The sequence below is a fragment of the Bufo bufo genome, chromosome 4 (genome assembly GCF_905171765.1).
Source record: "Bufo bufo chromosome 4, aBufBuf1.1, whole genome shotgun sequence".
Taxonomy (NCBI): domain Eukaryota; kingdom Metazoa; phylum Chordata; class Amphibia; order Anura; family Bufonidae; genus Bufo; species Bufo bufo.
The window spans coordinates 5,472,588-5,494,480 of record NC_053392.1 but is presented as its reverse complement, the minus strand read 5'-3'; the positions used below and the strand labels follow the sequence as shown (position 1 = coordinate 5,494,480).

The 21,893-nt window shown below is 41.1% G+C and overlaps 1 protein-coding gene across 1 annotated transcript in view; it reads left to right on the top strand.

Moving 5' to 3' along the window:
- LOC120998318 (gastrula zinc finger protein XlCGF26.1-like) overlaps positions 1-16,267 on the top strand; it is a 30,137-nt gene extending 13,870 nt beyond the window's left edge. Inside the window, exons 2-3 of the mRNA XM_040428978.1 lie at positions 14,319-15,698; positions 15,783-16,267. Of these exons, the coding sequence (XP_040284912.1) occupies positions 14,319-15,698; positions 15,783-16,219 (1,817 nt within the window). The 3' untranslated portion in view covers positions 16,220-16,267. The remainder of the gene's footprint in view (positions 1-14,318; positions 15,699-15,782) is intronic.
- The last annotated feature ends 5,626 nt before the right edge of the window (positions 16,268-21,893 follow it).

Here is a 21,893-nt window from a genome sequence, read left to right as displayed (position 1 = left end):
TGGTAGGGTAAAGTCAATTCCGTGTAGTCAGGAGCCACAAACTTCTTGACTTCTGGATGTAGCAGCTATATACACCCAAGTAGAACGGATAGGCAGGCTTCAATGTTTGGTGTCTCTTCCAGACTCCACCAAGCGCCATTCCTCGGAAAGATGGTGGGGGTCTGGAGGTTTCTCTTTCTGGTAGTCAGTAACTTCAATCTTCCAAGAAGATAGGAGAGATCTGCCAGCATCCACTGAACTGATGGTATGCCAGGAGCCATCTTTGTTTATTAATAGCTTAACTAGGAACCCCCCAGCGATATGCGATTTTATGATCTCTTAACCCCAACATGACAGGGGCCAGTTGGCGATGTTGTTTCAATGTGTCAGCCAAAAGATCAGCGAATAGCTTGATGGTATGGTAAGGGGCCGGCAGGGTACCCTTTTTTCTGGACGCCTCTAGTAGCTGTTCCTTTATGTGAAAATAATGAATCCTCGCCAGCACGTCTCTCGGGATAGAGGCTGGGAGATGGCTGGGTCTTGGAACCCTGTGGGCCCTATCAATAACCAGGTCTTGAGCTGTGAGAGTCGGTATGAGGGCCTGAAATAACAAGCAGAGATATTGTTTGAGGTCTTCATTAGGGATATCCTCAGGGATTCCTCTAAACTTTATATTGTTTAGGCGGGATCTGTCTTCCAAATCATTGAGCTTAGCCTTTATTTTCTCTAGCTCTTATGACATTTCAGTATGTGCATCCAATTGATTGTTATGGGAGGACGTAAACCCTCCATATTTTATTTTCAATATGGTACACCCTGGGAAGAAGGCCTTGGATGGTGGCCTGAATAGGGGAGATCAAAGCTTGTAGATCAGCGTGTAGGGATTTGCTGACTCAATTAACATCTCTTTAAAGGGGTTGTCCGAGTTATGGGAAAAAAATATATAATATAGCACTGTAAATCTGATGGTCAGTGATATATAACTAATGTGAGGGTCGGCTCCATAGTAGTAGGCACAGCAGTCAGACAGTGACACAATGGCACAGTTCACACAGGGGTTTGCCTGTTTTCTTCTCATCCACAAACAAAATTTAAGGCCTTTACATTCAGGCAAAGATACAAAATAAATTCCTGCTCGGCTGAGCACTAACTAAACATAAAATTACCCTTTCTATACGGGCGGCCTACTACCAGCCACACGACACAATTCAAAATAAACTCTGTGTCCTTTTTGTTGCTTTAGCAGACTTCAGCAGTGATGGTGAAAGCCAGTCAGTTCAACCAGTCCCCACCCAGACATGCTCATAGTGCAAACCTTCATAGCCCAGAAATGAGCTGAGCTCCATCACCTGGCTGAGAGCTCTATATGAAACCTGTTCTGGACAGGAAGGGAATGAGGAGCCCCGCTACCAACCTGCATCCTCATTCCATTAAAATCCAGGCCCGACAACACCATGTATGTTTTGCTAAGGCAGACCATCTTTTCCTGGATTTCTGATATCTCACCCAGGTTTCCTAGTTGAGATATCCACCTCCTGTAGTGTAGTACATGGTATATGAAAGAAACCTAGGCGAAATATAACTATTCTCTACTACTTTTCCAGTCACTCTCTCACACTAAAGAAATAAATAAATTATAGTGAGCACTCAATATCTGTTGTCTTATATCGGGTCTATTGTGTTATAACTCATTTATTAAATCATATAATTATGCATACATTAAATTAGAATAAGATAGAAATAGACAGTATGTAAAATATATGGTACCTTGGTCTATAAAAAATATATAATATATGGAAAAAATCACAGTTTAGTTATACTGATAAAACAATTATTAAAAACAGATGTAAACAATCACAATTATATTATAATAATTAGAGCAATTATATATCATAAAACAGATAGTTGCTGACATATGTCCTTATAAACGTTGCAACTTTGTTCCTAGCGCTATTGAGTCCCAATTGTGTCTTGCGTTAAATAAGGGGGGGGGGGTGTATTTCACTGATTTGTGCGGTATGTCCGTGAGTATATAGATCCAGTGGTACTCACTGTTTGAAGTCCGGCTTGTGAAAAACTGTCCCTGGTGGCGTCCCACCACAGGTCAGTGCACTCACCCGGTTTACTTGTGGCGCTGTGGAGTATCTCCCGATACTCGGTATCCGCGGTGTCGTTACGGTGGTTTAGAGATCTACTCCCAAGTAGCCGCTGTGCGTCCCACGTGCAGCTGGCGTCCTGCGCTTTTTGCCGGCACTGCACGTAGTCAGGGCGCTGGGGAAGTCTATCTGTAGGTTGGTTCAAGACTCCTTTGAAATGTCAGGGATAATCTCAATTACCGTCTGTGTGGTCGGGTCCGTAACTGCGCGTGCTGATCAGCTCCAATGTGTTAAGGTGTATTGTCCACTATAAGGGTCCCATCCGCTATACGCGTTTCAAGGTCTCTGACCTCTTCCTCAGTAGCTGGTTATGGGATCCAAAGATACTTCCTTATATACCCTAAACGGGTTACACCTTATTTGATTGATTAGGGATCATTCCAAAATCTGGTTTGGAGTTGAGTAACTTTAACCACTTCCCATCTGGGCCCTTTGCCCCCTTCCTGACCAGGCCAAATTTTGCAAAACTGACATATCTCACTTTATGTGGTAATAACTTTGGAACACCTTTATTTATCCAAGTCATTCAGAGATTGTTTTCTCGTGACACATTGTACTTCATGATAGTCATAAATTTGAGTCAAAATATTTCACCTTTATTTATGAAAAAATCCCAAATTTACCCAAAAATTTGAAAAATTCGCAATTTTCTAAATTTCAATTTCTCTGCTTTCAAAACAGAAAGTGATACCTCATAAAATAGTTATTTAACATTTCCCATATGTCTACTTTATGTTGGCATCATTTTGGAAATGACATTTTATTTTTTTCGGACGTTAGAAGGCTTAGAAGTTTAGAAGCAATTCTTCAAATTTGTAAGAAAATTGCCAAAACCCACTTTATAAGGACCAGTTCAGGTCTGAAGTCACTTTGTGGGGCCTACATAGTGGATACCCCCATAAATGACCCCATTGTAGAAACTACACCCCTCAAGGTATTCAAAACCGATTTTACAAACTTTGTTAACCCTTTAGGCGTTCCACAAGAATTAAAGGAAAATGGAGATCAAATTTTTAAATTTCACTTTTTTGGCAGATTTTCCATTTTAATCAATTTTTTTCTTTAACACATCGATGGTTAACAGCCAAACAAAACTCAATATTTATTACCCAGATTCTGCGGTTTACAGAAACACCCCACATGTGGTCGTAAACTGCTGTATGGGCACACGGCAGGGCGCAGAAGAAAAGGAACTCCACATGGTTTTTAGATGCCATGTCCCATTTGAAGCCCCCTGATGCACCCTTACAGTAGAAACTCCCAAGAAGTGACCCCATTTTGGAAACTAGGGGATAAGGTGCCAGTTTTATTAGTACTATTTTTGGGTACATATGATTTTTTGATCATTCATTATAACACTTTATGGGGCAAGGTGACCAAAAAATTGGTTGTTTTAGCACAGTTTCTATTTATTTATTTTTACAGCGTTCACCTGAGGGGTTCAGTCAAGTGACATTTTTATAGAGCAGATTGTTACGGACGTGGCGATACCTAATATGTATACTTTTTCTCATTTATTAAAGTTTTACACAATAATAGCATTTTTGAAACCAAAAAATTATGTTTTAATGTGTCCATGTTCTGAGAGCTATAGTTTTTTTATTTTTTGAGAGATTTTCTTATGTAGGGGCTCATTTTTTGCGGGATGAGGTGACGGTTTTATTGGTACTATTTTGTGGGACATACGCGTTTTTGATCACTTGGTGTTGCACCTTTTGTGATGCAAGGTGACAAAAATTGCTTGTTTTGACAGTTTTTTTTTTTTTTTTTACGGTGTTCACCCGAGGGGTTAGGTCATGTGATATTTTTATAGAGCTGGTTTTTACGGACGCGGCAATACCTAATATGTATACTTTTTTTTTATTTGTTTCACTTTAACACAATAATAGCATTTTTGAAACCAAAAAAATGATGTTTTAGTGTCTCCATGTTCTAAGAGCTATAGTTTTTTTATTTTTTGAGAGATTTTCTTATGTAGGGGCTCATTTTTTGCGGGATGAGGTGACGGTTTTATTGGTACCATTTTGTGGGACATACGCGTTTTTGATCACTTGGTGTTGCACCTTTTGTGATGCAAGGTGACAAAAATTGCTTGTTTTGACACAGTTTTTTTTATTTATTTTTTGCGGTGTTCACCCGAGGGGTTAGGTCATGTGATATTTTCATAGAGCTGGTTTTTACGGACGCGGCAATACTAAATATGTCTATTTTATTTTTTCTATTTTTTTTTTTTTTTTTTTATTCCTTACTTGGGATTTTTTTTTTTTTTACATGTGAACCTTTTTTTTATTTTATTTTTTCAACACTTTATTTTATTTTTATTTTATTTTACACTTTTAGTCCCCCATAAGGTCATACAAGACCTCTGGGGGACATTTACTTCACTTTTTTTTTTTTTTTTTTCACTGTTGATTTCTCCTGTAACTGGGGCTGACATAGTAGTCCCAGTTACAGTGGAAATGCAATCCTGCGCTGTACAGCCTCACAGCAGGGTTGATCGAGGTCTCTGAGAGACCTCACACAGCCCCTGCACTCTCCGGTCCCGGCGGTCACATGACCGCCGGGCTGGAACAGGAAGCGCACAGCGCTTCCTGCTCTGCAGACACAGCACTCGGTGAGCGCTGTGTCTGCAGCGATCGTGAAGGCAGGGACACCTGGGCACTGTCCCTGCCTTATCTCTGGGTTGCCCTGCTGTCACTGACAGCGGGCAACCCGATCAGCAGCTGCACGATTAGCGTGCAGCTGCTATTTCTGACAGGACGTTTTAAAACGTGCTGTCAGAAATAGACGTCCACCCATAGGACGTTTATATCCTATGGGCGGACGTGAGGCGGTTAAAGTCCCTCCTTGTATTTTTAGATAAGGATGTTCAATATTATATGCATATATTTATTGCTCCTTATACATTGACATTAGATAGACCTGAATTAAAATTCATTATATATTTCTGTAGAAGTTCATTATTTCAAAATCCTTAATATGTTTTGCATAAAATCATATATATAATCAGTACATATTAAAATTAAAAGTAACAATAATAATAATTATTATAAAACTATAAAATCATGCAACTGTGCCTATCCTCTATATCAGTGTTTCCCAACCAGCGTGCCTCCAGCTGTTGCAAAACTACAACTCCCAGCATGCCCGCACAGCCAAAGGCTGCCCGGGCATGCTGGGAGTTGTAGTTTTGCAACAGCTGGAGGCACGCTGGTTGGGAAACACTGCTCTATATATAATGCTAGGATATTGAAAATATATATACAAGAATATAAATACATGAATATATAAACACCAACACTAGTTCGATTAAAATATTAATTTAATTAAAATCAGTATAAATTCATCTGTCATTTCTTGTACGTAGTGATGTATAGGAGGTGGGGGCTCCCAACTAAGGGGAGATCGGGGTGCTGATATTACAGCTAAAACACCGATGTCCCGTCCGTCGAGAGCACCCACCCCATAAATCTACAAAAATCCAAATATTTCAAAGTCCTGCGTTAAGACCCTCAGGTAATAAGGTATTAAAATCGTATATACGTCTTGCCTCCTGTCTTGACATATTGGAGATATGATCACCTCCTCTCCAATGTATATCTATTTTTTCAAATGCTAAAAACTTTAATAGGGAGGGGTCCTGATTGTGGTGGTATTTAAAATGCTTGGATAGTGAATGTTTCTCATATCCTGTTCTAATCTTAGTCATGTGTTCTGCAATCCTGACTTTTAGTAGCCTTTTCGTTCGCCCTATGTACTGTTTTTTACAGGGACATTTAATCATGTACAAAACATTTGCTGTATTGCATGATAAAAATGTGTCGATAACATACGAAAATGAGTTGGATGTGGAAGAGATTAAGCTTGTTTTTTTCGGGAATTTTGTATTTTTGCGGTTACTGCAAGTAGTACATCTATAAAATCCCTTCAGGTTAAAATAATTTTTATATATCTTTTCCTTTTTATTTTTCACAGTCGGTGCTACTTTAATGGCCAGATTAGGTGCTTTTGTGTATACTATTTGTGGGCCATTGGTCAAATATGGTCCTATTAGTTTGTCATTTGTGATATGATGCCAATGGTTTCGAATAATGGCTTCAATCTTCCTATATTGGGCACTATAGGGTAAGACAATCCTAATTTGATCCCCCGTTTTGGAGTCAGTTTCTATTCTGGTCCTTGTTTTTTCTTCAAAGAAGATTTTCCTATCCATATTTTTTACTTCTACTAGGGCTTTCTCGATCTGTTGTGACGGATATTTTTTTGTCAAGAATTGTCCCTTCATGGATATAGCTTCTTTCATATAATCCTCTTCCTTTGTACAATTACGTCGTAGCCTCCTAAATTGTCCCTTAGGGATATTTAGCAGCCATCTAGGTAGATGGCAGCTTGTATAAAGGATATAGCTGTTTTTAGCTATCTCTTTTTGATATGTTTGGCAAATTAATTTTTTATCTTCCACCCTAATAGTCAGATCCAAAAACTCTATCTGTTCTTTGTGTATCTTCGAACTAAATTTTATATTATTTTCATTCTGATTTATATAATTTAGAAATAACATCAAATCTTCCTCCGTTCCCCTCCAGATGAAAATCACATCATCAATGAACCTTCGCCAGAGCACCAGGTTCGTCCCCAGTGTGGGTGCTATGAATTGTTCCTCCCACTGTGCCATAAAAAGGTTGGCATAACTGGGGGCGAACCTGGTGCCCATGGCGGTGCCCATCAACTGGAGAAAGAAATCAGAGTCATACACAAAATAATTGTGACTAAGAATATGTTGTACCCCCTTCACTATATATTCCACTTGATCCGGTAAATATTCCCCATATGATGTCAATTGTTGTGTCAGAGCTTCTAAACCCTGATCATGTTTTATTATGGTATATAAGGAATTGACATCAAGGGTTCCAAGAATCCAATTTGGTTCATAGTCAAGATTTTCAATGATCTGGACTATCTGTGTAGTATCCCTAATATAAGCAGATGTCTTCCTTACTACTGGTTGTAGTAATCTGTCTAAATACTGGGATAAGTTTGCTGTATATGATCCTATTCCGGAAATGATGGGTCTCCCCGGAGGGTCCAGTGGATTTTTGTGGACCTTTTGGAATAGTGTAGAAGACAGGTGTACGTTTGGGGGTGCCCATAATAAATTTTGATTCCTGTGTATTTAAAAATCCTTTCCCTAAGCCCTGTTCTACATATGCTTCCAAAGATTCCACAAATCCTATCACACTAAGCTAAGCAAGTTTTAAGCAAAAAAATATCTATTTCCTCATTTCCCTGGTTCTCTTCTGGCCCATTGTTTACTTGTAACAACAACCATCTGTGCCCCTCCCCCTGTAGTGCTAAGGGAGTGAATACAAGTACTGCCCTGACTGATGTCTGCCAGCTGGGAGACTCAGCAGCATATTGTATGTATAGGACTACAAGTCCCAGCTGTACAATGACACTGCTGATACACACAGGATCTTCCCCCTACCTGCAATGCTCTGCAGAACTTCTCTATCAGCTCCTGTGCCCAGCATTTGTCTCCTCACTGCCTGCAGCTACACAGTAAACACTTGTCTGTGCAGCTGAAGGGGTTAAAAATCCTGGGAGAGAGCAATAAGCAGCAGCCGGCAGTGCAGGGGGGCGTGGCCAGCACAGTGAAGTCTCGTGTACAGATCTCTCGGGCTTGTGCACGAACATCAGAGCAGGGAGAGAAGCTGACATCATAGTTCATGTGACCCTCAGTGAAATCTGAGAAACCAGCCACTGGAGATAAAGGGAGTTAATTGGAAAGCTGTTACATTTGCCTAGTTAGAAACATAGAACAAAAAATATCTCGGACAACCCCTTTAACCCCTTAAGGACACAGCCTTATTTCACCTTGAGGACCAGGCCATTTTTTGCAAATCTGACCAGTGTCACTTTATGTGGTAATAACTTTAACATGCTTTTACTTATCCAAGCCATTCTGAGATTGTTTTTTCGTCACTTATTGTACTTCATAACACTGGTAAAATGGAGTAAAAAAAAATCATTTTTATTTATAAAAAAAATACCAAATTTACCAAAATTTGGGAAAAATTTGCAAATTTCCAAGTTTCAATTTCTCTACTTCTATAATACACAGTACTACCTCCAAAAATAGTTATTAGTTTACATTCCCCATATGTCTACTTCATGGTTGGATCATTTTGGGAATGCCATTTTATTTTTTGGGGACGTTACAAGGCTTAGAAGTTTAGATGCAAATCTTGAAGATTTTCTGAAATTTTCAAATACCCTTTTTTTAGGGACCAGTTCAGGTCTGAAGTCACTTTGTGAGGCTTACATAATAGAAACCACCCAAAAGTGACCCCATTCTAGAAACTACACCCCTCAAGGTATTCAAAACTGATGTTACAAACATCATTAACCCTTTAGGTGTTCCCCAACAGTTGATGGCAAATGGAGATGAAATTTCAGAATTTCAATTTTTTGCCAAATTTTCCATTTTAATCCATTTTTTTTCCACTAACAAAGCAAGGGTTAACAGCCATACAAACTCTATATTTATTGCCCTGACTCTGCGGTTTACAGAAACACCCAATATGTGGTCGTACACCACTGTACGGCCCCACCTCAGGGCGTAGAGGGAAAGGAGCGCCGTGTGGTTTTTGGAAGACAGATTTCGCTGGACTGGTTTATTTACACCATGTCCCATTTGAAGCCCCCTGATGCACCCCTAGAGTAAAAACTCCAAAAAACATGACCCCATTTTGGAAACTACAAGATGGTGGCAGTTTTTTTGGTACTATTTTAGGGTACATATGATTTTTAATTGCTCTATATTACACTTTTTGTGAAGCAAAGTAACAAAAAATAGAAATTCTGAAATTTCATCTCCATTTGCCATTGACTCTTGTGGAACACTTATAGGGTTAACAAAGTTTGTAAAATCGGTTTTGAATACCTTGAGGGGTGTAGTTTCTTAAATGGGGTCACTTTTTGGAGTTTCTACTCTAGGGGTGCATCAGGGGGGCTTCAAATGGGACATGGTGTCAAAAAACAAGTCCAGGAAAAATTGCCTTCCAAAATCCATATGGCATTCCTTTCCTTCTGCGCCCTGCCGTGTGCCCGTACAGCAGTTTACGACCACATATGGGGTGTTTCTGTAAACTAAAGAATCGGGGCAATAAATATTGAGTTTTGTTTGGCTGTTAACCCTTGCATTATTACGGGAATAAATGGATTAAAATGGAAAATTTGCCAAAAAATACCTGTTTTGGCACCGTTTTTTTATTTTTTTATTTACAACGTTCATCTGACAGATTAGATCATGTGCTATTTTTATAGAGCAGGTTGTTACGGATGCAGGGATACCTAATATGTTTACTTTTTAAAATTTTATTTAAGTTTTACACAATAATATCATTTTTGAAACAAAAAAAATAATTTTAGTGTCTCCATAGAGAGCCATACTTTTTTTTTTTTTTCTTTTTTGGGCCATTGTCTCATGTAGGGGCTCATTTTTTGTGGGATGAGGCGATGGTTTGAATGGTACTATTCTGGCGTACATATGACTTTTATCACTTTTATTACCTTTTTTTAGAAGTAAGGTGGGCAAAATTTCAATTTCATCATAGTTTATTTTTTATTGCGTTCACTGTGCGGGGAATGTAACATGACCGTTTAATAGATCAGGTCGTTACGAACGCGGTGATATATAACATGTGTAGGGAATTGTATTTTTTAATTTTTAATCAGGGATAAATGTGTGTTTTTTTTTTTTTTTTTGTTTGTTTTTTTACTCACTTTATTTCACTTTTTTTTACCCAGACCCACTTGGTTCTTGAAGATCCAGTGGGTCTGATGTCTGTATAATACAGTACAGTACACTATATAGTGTATTGTACTGTATTTCACTTACACTTTGTCTGAACAGATCTCTGCCTTTAGCACAGATCTGTTCAGCACCATGGACAGCAGGATGCCTGAGAAGGCGTCCTGTTGCCATGAAAACCTTCCCCGTCTACCGCAACTGAGCAGACTGGGAAGGGGAGAGGGGGGCTCCATCCCTCCCTTGACCCCATCCTGTCCGGGGCCTACGGACCGCGGCATGGAAGGGGTTAAAACGGCTGACATCTGTGCAGATGTCAGCTGTTTGAATCAGAGTGTCAGCAATGATTCAACCGCTCGGAATCCTGAGAATAATCGGGGGGGGTGGGCGGAAGATCGCGTACCCGCCCCTCACACTGCCACCTGCTTCCCCCACCGCCCGCAGGCACAAAAACAGAGGGCTGTAGGGGGGGGGGGTGTTAACTTCAAAATACAGGCAGAAAATAAAATAAAATGAAGTCTCTGTAGAAAATACTCGTCCTCTCTAGCGCTGCAAATCCAAAGACAATGTGGGAAAAGTCCGTTGTATAGGAGTATATAGAAGGATTGCGCTGCAGGAGAGAAATCTTATTTGTGTGAATAAATGTTCCTTTTATCAGTCTTCAACCAGTGTGAACACAGGCCAACCTCACAATCCGACACTGGTATGGAGACCTGTGGTGTAATAAAAAGCGCACTATGGTGTAGCAAATTCCAAGCACTTAACGCACCATGTGAATAGATTATACTCACAGGATTTCCAGTGGGTAAATGCGTGTAGAAAACTGGATGGTATCTTCAATTGGATTCTGCTGAAAGAAGAGAACTATAGCGTAGTATGTAGTGACACTTAATGCGCCTGCAACAAAATTCTACTCACAGAACTTCACTGGTAAAGTGCATGGAAAAATTCTCTGCGGAGTCTTCACAGACAGCTGGGCAAATGGAACAGGCACGAATCAGGACACTTAGACATGAGAAATCCTAAAAACAGTCCAGCAGATGAAACGCTTCTACACCTAGATGGCAATGAACCACAGCTTCCAAAAAGGACTAGCAGGTAGGATGGATACGCACCAAAGGGTCAGATAAAAAATTATTTAATAAAAGCCAAAAATTACAGCTTTAAAACATATATTAAAAATCTCTGTAATGCCCGACCCGGGTTTCGCCGTGATGCTTCGTCTGGGGCGTTGATGAGTAATTGAATTCCACAGAGTTTAAATTACCAGGAGAACCTCCCCTATACCACGTCATAGACACATCCACAGAAAAATGTGAGTATAATCTATTCACATGGTGCGTTAAGTGCTTGGAATTTGCTACACCATAGTGCGCTTTTTATTACACCACAGGTCTCCATACCAGTGTCGGATTGTGAGGTTGGCCTGTGTTCACACTGGTTGAAGACTGATAAAAGGAACATTTATTCACACAAATAAGATTTCTCTCCTGCAGCGCAATCCTTCTATATACTCCTTCAAAATACAGGCACTTTAAGGTTTCTGATCAGAAATTTGCATAAGTGCTACAAACCCAGGTCTGGATTGACCTGCGGTCTGTAGCGATCGGTAATATGGGGGGGGGGGGGTCACAGGACCCCCCTAGGCATTGTCACAGAGTGCCTGCTGAATGATTACAACAGGCACCCCGTTCCGATCACTGCCGGCCGTGCGGCAGTGATCAAAACTACACAGGACGTACGGGTACGCCCTGTGTCCTTAAGTACCAGGACAACAGGGCGCACCTGTACGCCCTGTGTCCTTAAGGGGTTAAGCAATGTACCCGAGGCGGGTTGACTTGATGTTTGGAATTGGGCCAGGTTAGGGGCCACCGAAGAGAGTCTTGGTGAGTCAGTATATTCATTCAACACTCTGGAGACATCGGAGATACTCGGCCTCTGCTTCTCCGAACTGCTGGTAGAGGACAAAGATGGGAACACAACCAAATGGAACGGAATGTAATCTGGTGACTCCGTTCTGTTCAGTTTTGTCCCTATTGACAATGAAGGGACAGAACTGAAGTGTTTTCCTCCGGTATTGAGATCCTACGACATCTCAATACCGGAAAGGAAAAATGTTGATGTGAAAGTAGCCTTAATCTTGCACCACAGAGGACACTACATTCCTAGTTCAATAACTTGCACTTAATGCAATGTCCAGTACGTGGGCTGCACAACCTGCCCTTTGAAGGGCTCATGCACACAAACACATATTTTTAGTTCGCATCTGATCATCATTTTTTGTGGGTCGGATGCGGACCCGTTCACTTCAGTGGGGCTGTAAAAGATGCGGACAGCACACCATGTGTGTCCACATCCATATGTCTGTTCCGTGGCCCTGCAAAATAGAACATGTCCTATTCTTCTCCGCATTACGCACAAGGATAGGACTATTCTATAGAGGGCAGGACCTTCAGTTCTGAGAAATGCGGAACGCATAGAGCGGTATCCATGTTCTGCAAATCTGCAGTTTGCGGCCTGCGAAAATCCCAATGGTCGTGTGCATGAGCCCTAAAAGAGATGACACGGAAGCACTTGTCACCAGCAAAAATGCAGTTAACCCTTCCTCGGCCTCCAAACATTTCATACAACATCATAAGAACAACACAGATGGTTTAGAGGTATGGGAACTGATATCCAGAAGGATGGAATGACTGATAACATCCCCCTATTGCTAATAGTGATGAGAGAAGCGAACTGCGGATCCTAGATCCGACGTTTTGAGGGAAGCGACTTCGGATTAAAGGGGTTGTCCAAGTTATATTTGTCCTCAGGATAGGTCATCAATATCAGATCGGCTGGGGTCCGACACCCGGCCGATCAGCTGTTTGAAGATAAGGCAGGCGCCCCGTGCCAGCGCCTCCTCCTCTTCACTGTTTACCTTCTAGCCGTTGCATCTGCATCGGTGAGCAGGTGTAATTACAGCCAAGCCGTCCCATTCATTTCTATGGGACGGATCGCTCCTATACAAGTGTATAGTAACGAGCCGTCCCATAGAAATGAATGGGACGGCTTTGGTGTAATTACACCTTCTCACTGCTGCAGATGCAACGGCTAGAAGGTAAACAATGAAGAGGAGGCAACGCTGGCATGGGGCGCGCCTTCTCTTCAAACAGCTGATCGGCCGGGTGTCGGACCCCAGCCGATCTGATATTGATGACCTATCCTGAGGACAAATATGACTTTGACAACCCCTTTAATGCTGTACGGAGATCCGTCTCTGTACAGCATTAAAATGTACGGCCTCCGATAAGGCGAAGTCAGTTATTTGCGAAGTCTCGCAAGAGTTCATGTAATAACTGCGGCATTTGAAGTGAAAAACGACTTTAAAACTTGGATCCAAACTCTGCTTCAGATCCGAGGTACCAGTCAGAACCATAGGAGCACAGTGTAATTCTACTAGACTTCAATGCATACATGCCCCGACATGAGCCCTCGCACAGCTCCGTGCATATAATAATTGTATTATAAATGAATCATAAATAATGGTAATATGCTGATGCAAAGAAAATGTTTCATACCCCCCAAAATGTTTCATACCCCCCCCCCCCCCCCAGTATTAAATCACAAGAAAAACTATACACATTTGATATCATTATAATCGTAGTGACCCGGTGAATGGAAGTGACAGGTCAGTTTTACCTTATAGGAAATGCTGTAAAATGAAAACCCATAAAACTTTGTTGGAAATTTTTATTTATTTTTTTATAATTCCACCCCACCATTTGGAATTTATTTATTATATAGCTATGTGAATGGAAAAATAAGAGTTATGGCTTTGGGAAGGCTGGGAGTAAAAAAACGAAAATTGAAAGAACATTAAAGGGTTAATGTCCCAGGATTGAGGGGGGAGGGGTGGTTACTGAGTGCAGACCAGAATCTGGGACGTCACTGAAACATGTTAGCCTATGTTCTGATTAGCTTTTTTCCCGCCCTGACTTCGGAACACATTCTGTGTCATACTCCAGGCTGATCGATCATCTAGTAGATGATTTATCCGCACACTGTAGCAAGAAAAAAAGTGACCTCCTTCCTCCTGTTACAATTTCCTTGCGCAAATTCGCTCTATTGATTTAGGCTAAATCTGCAAGCAGATCCTCAATATGCAAACTGTAGAAACTCAGGAGACGTTCAAGAGTCAGCCTTAAATTTCTACAGAAAATACATTGCAGAGAAAGGGAAGGATGTATTCCTCACATTCCTGATGGATCCACTTATGTCTGTTACATGTGAATGATATGTCTGTTACATGTGAATCCAACCTCATTGGAATGTGATAAATTTATCAAAAAGTTTTAACAATAAATCATAAAATCTATTCTTAATCTTAACAGAAAATCCCTGTGAGAAGCCTGAAGGAAACATCATCATGTTATCTCTAGATTATAAAAAAGATGAAGATACCAGGCAGCGCTCTTCAGAAGAAAACTTCATTACCTGTAATGTACATCCAGGACTTCACAATGCAGAGCCATCAAATAATTCCCCCAAGAATGAGGAACTTTCTAATGACCAATCACAGATTATCAACCCAAGTCCAAATCTATCATATAATCATCCTAAACATGAGGAATCTTCTACTGATCAATCACAGATTATTACCCCAAATATAAGGCAGAAACGGGGTAAAATGTTTAATTGTGAGGAACGTGGAAAACAGTTCAGATGTAAGTCAGAGCTTTCTGTACACAGAAGTCGTCACAAAGGAGAGAAGCCGTATTCATGTTCGGAATGTGGGAAATGCTTTGTCAAGAAATCAAATCTTAATAAACATAAGATAATTCACACAGGAGAGAAGCCATATTCATGTTCAGAGTGTGGGAAATGTTTTACCAAGAAATCATATCTTGATCGTCATAAAAGAAGTCACACAGGAGAGACGCCGTATTCATGTTCAGAATGTGGGAAATGCTTTATCCGAAAATCAAGCCTTGATCTACATAAAAGAATTCACACAGGAGAGAAGCCATATTCATGTTCAAAGTGTGGTAAATCTTTTACAGATGGATCATCTCTGCGTGCACATCAGAGAATTCACACAGGAGAGAAGCCACATTCATGTTCAGAATGTGGGAAATGCTTTAACCGAAAATCAAGCCTTGATCAACATAGAAGAATTCACACAGGAGAGAAGCTATATTCATGTTCAGAATGTGGGAAATGTTTTACATCTAGATCATATCTGCTTACACATCAGAGAATTCACACAGGAGAGAAGCCACATTCATGTTCAGAATGTGGGAAATGCTTTAAACAGAAATCAAGCCTTGATCTACATAAAAGAATTCACACAGGAGAGAAGCCATATTCATGTTCAGAATGTGACAAATGTTTCACACATAATAAAGGTCTTACTACACATCTCCGAATTCACACAGGAGAGAAGCCATATTCATGTTCAGAATGTGGGAAGTGCTTTAACCATAAATCAAGCCTTGATCAACATAAAAGAATTCACACAGGAGAGAAGCCATATTCATGTTCTGAATGTGGAAAATGTTTCATAGAAAAAAAAGTTCTTGCTAAACATCTCAGAATTCACACAGGAGAGAAGCCATATTCATGTTCAGAATGTGGGAAATGCTTTAACCGAAAATTAAGCCTTGATCTACATAAAAGAATTCACACAGGAGAGAAGCCATATTCATGTTCAGAGTGTGGTAAATGTTTTACAGATAGATCATCTCTGCGTGCACATCAGAGAATTCACACAGGAGAGAAGCCACATTCATGTTCAGAATGTGGGAAATGCTTTAACCAAAAATCAAGCCTTAATCTACATAAAATAATTCATACAGGAGAGAAGCCATATTCATGTTCAGAGTGTGGTAAATGTTTTATATATAGATCATATCTGCTTGCACATCAGAGAATTCACACAGGAGAGAAGCCACATTCATGTTCAGAATGTGGGAAATGCTTTAACTGGAAGTCAAGCCTTGATGTACATAAAAGAATTCACACAGGAGAGAAGCCACATTCATGTTCAGAATGTGGGAAATGCTTTAACCGGAAATCAAGCCTTGATCTACATAAAATAATTCACACAGGAGAGAAGCCACATTCATGTTCAGAATGTGGGAAATGCTTTAACCGGAAATCACACCTTGATCTACATAAAAGAATTCACACAGGAGAGAAGCCATATTCATGTTCTGAATGTGGGAAATGCTTTGCCAAGAAATTAAGTCTTGATCGACATAAGAGAATCCACACAGAAGAGAAGACATGTTGATGTTTTGTGTAAGAATAATGTTTTACAAATAAATTAGTCTTTCAAACTTGCAGACATGTGTGTTCATTTTACCTCATTTTGCCAATATTGTATGCGAGTGAGCAACAGAAGTCATGCTTGCAAGTCGCTGATAATTCTTTTGTTTCTTTTGACTTCATTCCAATATAAAATGGTACATAATGAGGGACGCTGAGACAGACATCGTTCACACCTCCTCCCCTCCACGCGACGTTTCGGGAGAACACACCTCTTTACTCATGCGTGCAGGTAGAGGGGGAGGTGGGATTTTTATAGCACAAACAGCTGATGCATATATACAAACCATATCGTTTTATACAAAATGCATAGCCATAAATAACCCTAACACATGAAAGTGATCAATCATATAAATGCACTAAAGCTACAAATTTCATTTAACCCTTTAGGTATTAAAGACTGCAGTTTCACTATCCAAAAGGTCTCCCTTTGTAACAATCTCCTACTGTTATCCTCCTCATGGACTCCACTTTTTACCACCTCCAGAATCTGACACCTGATGGGCCCGATCATAAAAATGTTGGGCGACTGTAGTTTCACCTTGTTTTTTCACCTCCACTGTATCCATCTTACTCTCTCTTCTGAGTTCCTTTCTAAGGCTGGACTTATGCTCATTGATTCTGATCCGTATAGCCCGAGATGTTTGCCCAACATATATCTTACCACATGGGCATTTCAAGCAGTATGACATTACATGTCTTGTATGTTGCAAAATCCTTAATTTGGATCCTGTCTCCCTGTGTGGGGTGCACTACAGCGTAATCTTTAATTATAGCATTACAGTTCCCACAGCTCAGACAGGGAAAAGTACCCCTCCTCTGAGTTGCAAGGAAACTCTGTCTTTCCATTTTTTTTAGGGTGTATGTCACTTCTATTCAGCATGTTATTCAGAGAGGCAAAAAGGGGGTTATCAACAAACATTCTCCCAAATTTTTGATCATGTCTTAGTACCCCCCAATATTTCAAAATATTAGTTTAGAATGTCGATCATATTTGGAAACATACACAAATTGTTTCTTTTGCTTATCCCTCTTTTTAACCTGTCTGATGTACTGTGTTTTTTTTTTTTTTTTTTTTTTAACCAACCTCTATTCTAATTTCCATCACCTCTTTCTTATTATAACCCCTCTGTATGAATTTATTAATAAGTGATTTTTTTTCATATTCCTTCTCAGTACTAGATATCCTTCTGGTCTGTGTGAACTGCTCCCTAGGGATACTAGAAAAAATGTGAGTTAAGTGGTGGCTGGAATGGAGCAGCAGGTTATTTCTATCTGTGGTCTTTGTAAATAGTGTGGTCTCAAATCCTCCCTCTACGTGCTGTAATTCAACATCCAAGTAATGAATAACATTTTCATCATAACTCAGTGTAAGTTTGATGGTATTATGGCACTTGTTTAAATGGGTAACAAACTGTAGAAGGGAAGATTGATCACCCCTCCACAGCATGAACACATCGTCCACATAGCAAAGCCACCCACACAGAATACATGCCGTGTCTCAAAGGCTTCCATGAATATATTAGCGAAACTCAGAGCGGCGGAGGACCCCATCGAAGTCCCCCGCAGCTGCAAGTAAAAATCGCTATCGAACCGAAAATATTTTTTTTGCCAAAATAAATTTTAACAAGGTCATCAAAACACAGATCATCTGGCTATTTAGTTTCATAAGTCATTTATTTGTTTTTTAGCATCAGAAAGTAAATGACTAAACAAAAAGAATCATAATACATTTAGCATTATAAAGAGTAACAAAAACAAGGTAAAAAAAATCATGAATAGAAACATAGAATGTGTCGGCAGATAAGAACCATTCGGCCCTTCTAGTCTGCCCAATATACTTAATACTATGGATAGCCCCTGGCCCTATCTTATATGAAGGATGGCCTTATGCCTATCCCATGCATGCTTAACCTCCTTCACTGTATTTGCAGCTACCACTTCTGCAGGAAGGCTATTCCATGCATCCACTACTCTCTCAGTAAAGTAATACTTCATGATATTACTTTTAAACCTTTGCCCCTCTAATTTAACACTATGTCCTCTTGTAGCAGTTTTTCTTCTTTTAAATCTTCTCTGCTCTTTTACCTTGTTGATTCCCTTTATGTATTTAGCAGTTTCTCTCATCTCCCCTCTGTCTCGTCTTTCTTCCAAGCTATACATGTTAAGGTCCTTTAACCTTTCCTGGTAAGTTTTTATCCTGCAATCCATGTACCAGTTTAGTAGCTCTTCTCTGAACTCTCTCTCCAAAGTATCAATATCCTTCTTGAGATATGGTCACCAGTACTGAGCACAATACTCCAAATGAGGTCTCACTAGTGCTCTGTAGAGCGGCATAAGTCCCTCCCTCTTTCTACTGGTAATGCCTCTTCCTATACACCCAAGCATTCTGCTAGCATCTCCTGCTGCTCTATGACATTGTCTGCCTACCTTTAAGTCTTCTGAAATAATGACCCCTAAATCCCTTTCCTCAGGTACTGAGGTTAGGACTGTATCACTGATTTTATATTCTGCTCTTGGGTTTTTACGCCCCAGGTGCATTATCTTGCACTTATCAACATTAAATTTTAGTTGCCAGATTTTTGACCATTGCCCTAGTTTTCCTAAGTCCTTTTCCATTTGGTGTATCCCTCCAGGAACATCAACCCTGTTACAAATCTTTGTGTCATCAGCAAAAAGACACACCTTACCATTGAGGCCTTCTGCAATTTCGCTGATAAAGATATTAAACAATATGGGTCCCAGAACAGATCCCTGAGGTACCCCACTGGTAACAAGACCTTGGTCTGAATATACTCCATTGACTACAACCCTCTGTTGCCTGTCCCTCAGCCACTGCCTAATCCATTCAACAATATGGGAGTCCAAGCCCAAAGACTGCACTTTATTGATAAGCCTTCTATGTGGGACAGTATCAAAAGCCTTACTAAAGTCTAGATAAGCGATGTCTACTGCACCTCCTCCATCTATTATTTTAGTCACCCAATCAAAAAAATCAATAGGATAAATCTGTTAATGGTTTTGCTAGTTCACCGCTGAGCTCTTTTAATAGCTTTGGGTGTATCCCATCAGGCCCCTGTGACTTATTTGTATTAATTTTAGACAGTTGACTTAACACCTCTTCCTCTGTAAAGACACATGCATCAAAAGATTCATTAGTCTTCTTTCCTAACTGAGGTCCTTCTCCTTCATTTTCCTTTGTAAAAACTGAACAGAAGTATTCATTGAGGCAGTCAGCTAGTTCTTTATCTTCTTCCATATACCTTCCTTCTTTTGTTTCTAATTTGGTGATTCCTTGTTTTAGTTTCCTTTTTTCATTTATGTATCTGAAGAATGCCTTATCGACTTTTTTCCCTGACTGAGCTAATTTCTCTTCTGCCTGTGCTTTAGAAGCTCTTATAACTTGTTTGGCCTCTCTCTGCCTAAAATTTGTCTGCCATCCTCGTTTTTTTTTTTTTTTTTATAATTCCTAAATGCTATCTTTTTGTTTTTAATGATTTTGGCCACTTCTGCTGAGTACCACAGTGGTCTCTTCCTTTTTTTGCTTTTACTGACAAGCCTGTTGCCTTCAATAGTGCCACTTTTAGGTAGTCCCATTTCTCCTGGACTCCGATGAAACTGTTCCAATCTGATAGGGACTCGTATACCACTAATCTAATTTTAGAAAAGTCAGTTTCTCTAAAATCTAAAACTTTTTTGTTTTTGTGTGGTGTGACTCAGTCACTGTACTTATAATAAACCACACTGACTGGTGATCACTAGATCCCAAGCTTTCCCCTACAGTAATATCAGATACCAAATTCCCATTTATGGTCAGGGCTAGGACAACGTCGGCGTATGCAGAGAAACCTGCCCTGAACATAGTGGCTGAATTGTGCCGGGAGCCACGGGCGCGGGTACACCAGTGAAAAAAAGGGGGCAAAAATAACAGTTAGGTAGAATACTTTATTACAAATTACAAAGCCAGTGATCGAAAGGCACGAGATATCTCTACCTGAGGATTAGGTATATACCTGGTAAAGCAGGAGGACCGCCACCGCCCCATGGACCGGATGACGTGGGCTGGCACCTGATGCCGAGAAGCCGCGGAGGCCGCCCCTATGCGGAAGGAGTGCCCCGAAATTACCTTGGGGTCATAACCTAGTCCCTGGGCGAGGGCACGGATGTAAGATATGAACTGGGAGGTGCTGAGCGGCTTGCCTGCATGCGGCAGGAGCGGGCTGTCTGGCGATGAACCTCGGATGAGTGCTAGCAGTTGATGCAGTACTTGAACTGGGCACCAATCGTTCAACGTTGGGTAGAATTTAACCTCAGAGGGGGGACCCGTCTGATTGGTTTTGGTGGAGGGTAGCAGGAGAGTGTAATGGCCCTGGCCCCAAAACAGATGCTGCTTCAGAGGATGGTTATGGCGATTTGGACCGGCCAGAACCACTCCGGGCCGGAGGAACCCATAAAAGGTGAGATACATGGCCGCTTTCAAAATCAGGCTAGTGGAGGGCCCAAAAGGATTACCATCCAATGACGAGGAGAGATCCCTGAACAATTTACTGGAGACTGGTTGCCTATGACTCACAGACCCCGTCCCCTCCTTCTGAATACCCCGAAGGGTGGCTTTAATAGCTTGAATGGAAAAAAAGGATCTGTGATGAGGAGTGGCCAGCATAGCGTGATGTTGAATTCCGGCTAAATAAAGTCTGATGGTACTATATGACAGAGAGAGATGTGAGTGACAATAGGCCAAGAAGGCCATGATGTAAGAGGTTTCGGAGTGTTGACCCCTCGGATGACTCTTAGAGAATCTGTCAAAAGCTCTTAGGCCAGCCTGATAATTCCTCGCCGTATTGCGTGATAATGATTTTGCGACCAGACCCTTGGCCTCCTCCAAAAGTGAATCTAATCCAGGACGAGAGTGCTGAATTGTGGCACCGCAAAATTAGCACGGGAAAGAGCGTCCGCGGCCCTATTCTGTTCGCCTGAAATATGAACGCAGCGCATGTGAAAATTTTAGTGGAGGGATAACCACACTAACTTGCGCAAGAACGCCATGATCCTGGGGGACTGGGCCCTGCCCTTGTTGACAATGTCCACCAAGGTCTGACTATCCGTAATGAATGTCACAGAAGTGTTAGCCCAATGGTGACCCCAGACCTGAGCAGCCGCCACGATTGGGTATAGTTCCAAAAGGGGGGAGGATTTTAGAGCTGCTGAGTCTGAGGCTAGATCTAGCGGCCATCCGGCAGCCAGCCAATGCGACCTGAAAATGGCAGCGAATCCGGAGGAACCATCGGCGTCGGAGAAAACCATGGGTGAAGAGGAATCCTACCGCGGAACGAACAAAGAAATGCCATTCCAGTCGGAGAGGAAACTGCACCACATGTCGAGATCTGCAATGGCCTGGCTGTCCAGATGGACGACAGAATCCTGCTCTGGGGCAGAGGGCAGGAGACATAACAACCTGGAAAGGAAGGCCCTGCCTTGAGGCATAATTCTGGAGGCGAAATTAAGCATCCCCAGCAAGGATTGGAGCTCCGCCCTGGTCAGGGAGTGAGACTAGACCGCCCGGGAAATGGCAGAGCGGATCCTGAGCAACTTCTCGCTGGGGAGGCTAGCCTCCATTTTGACAGTATCTAAAATGATGC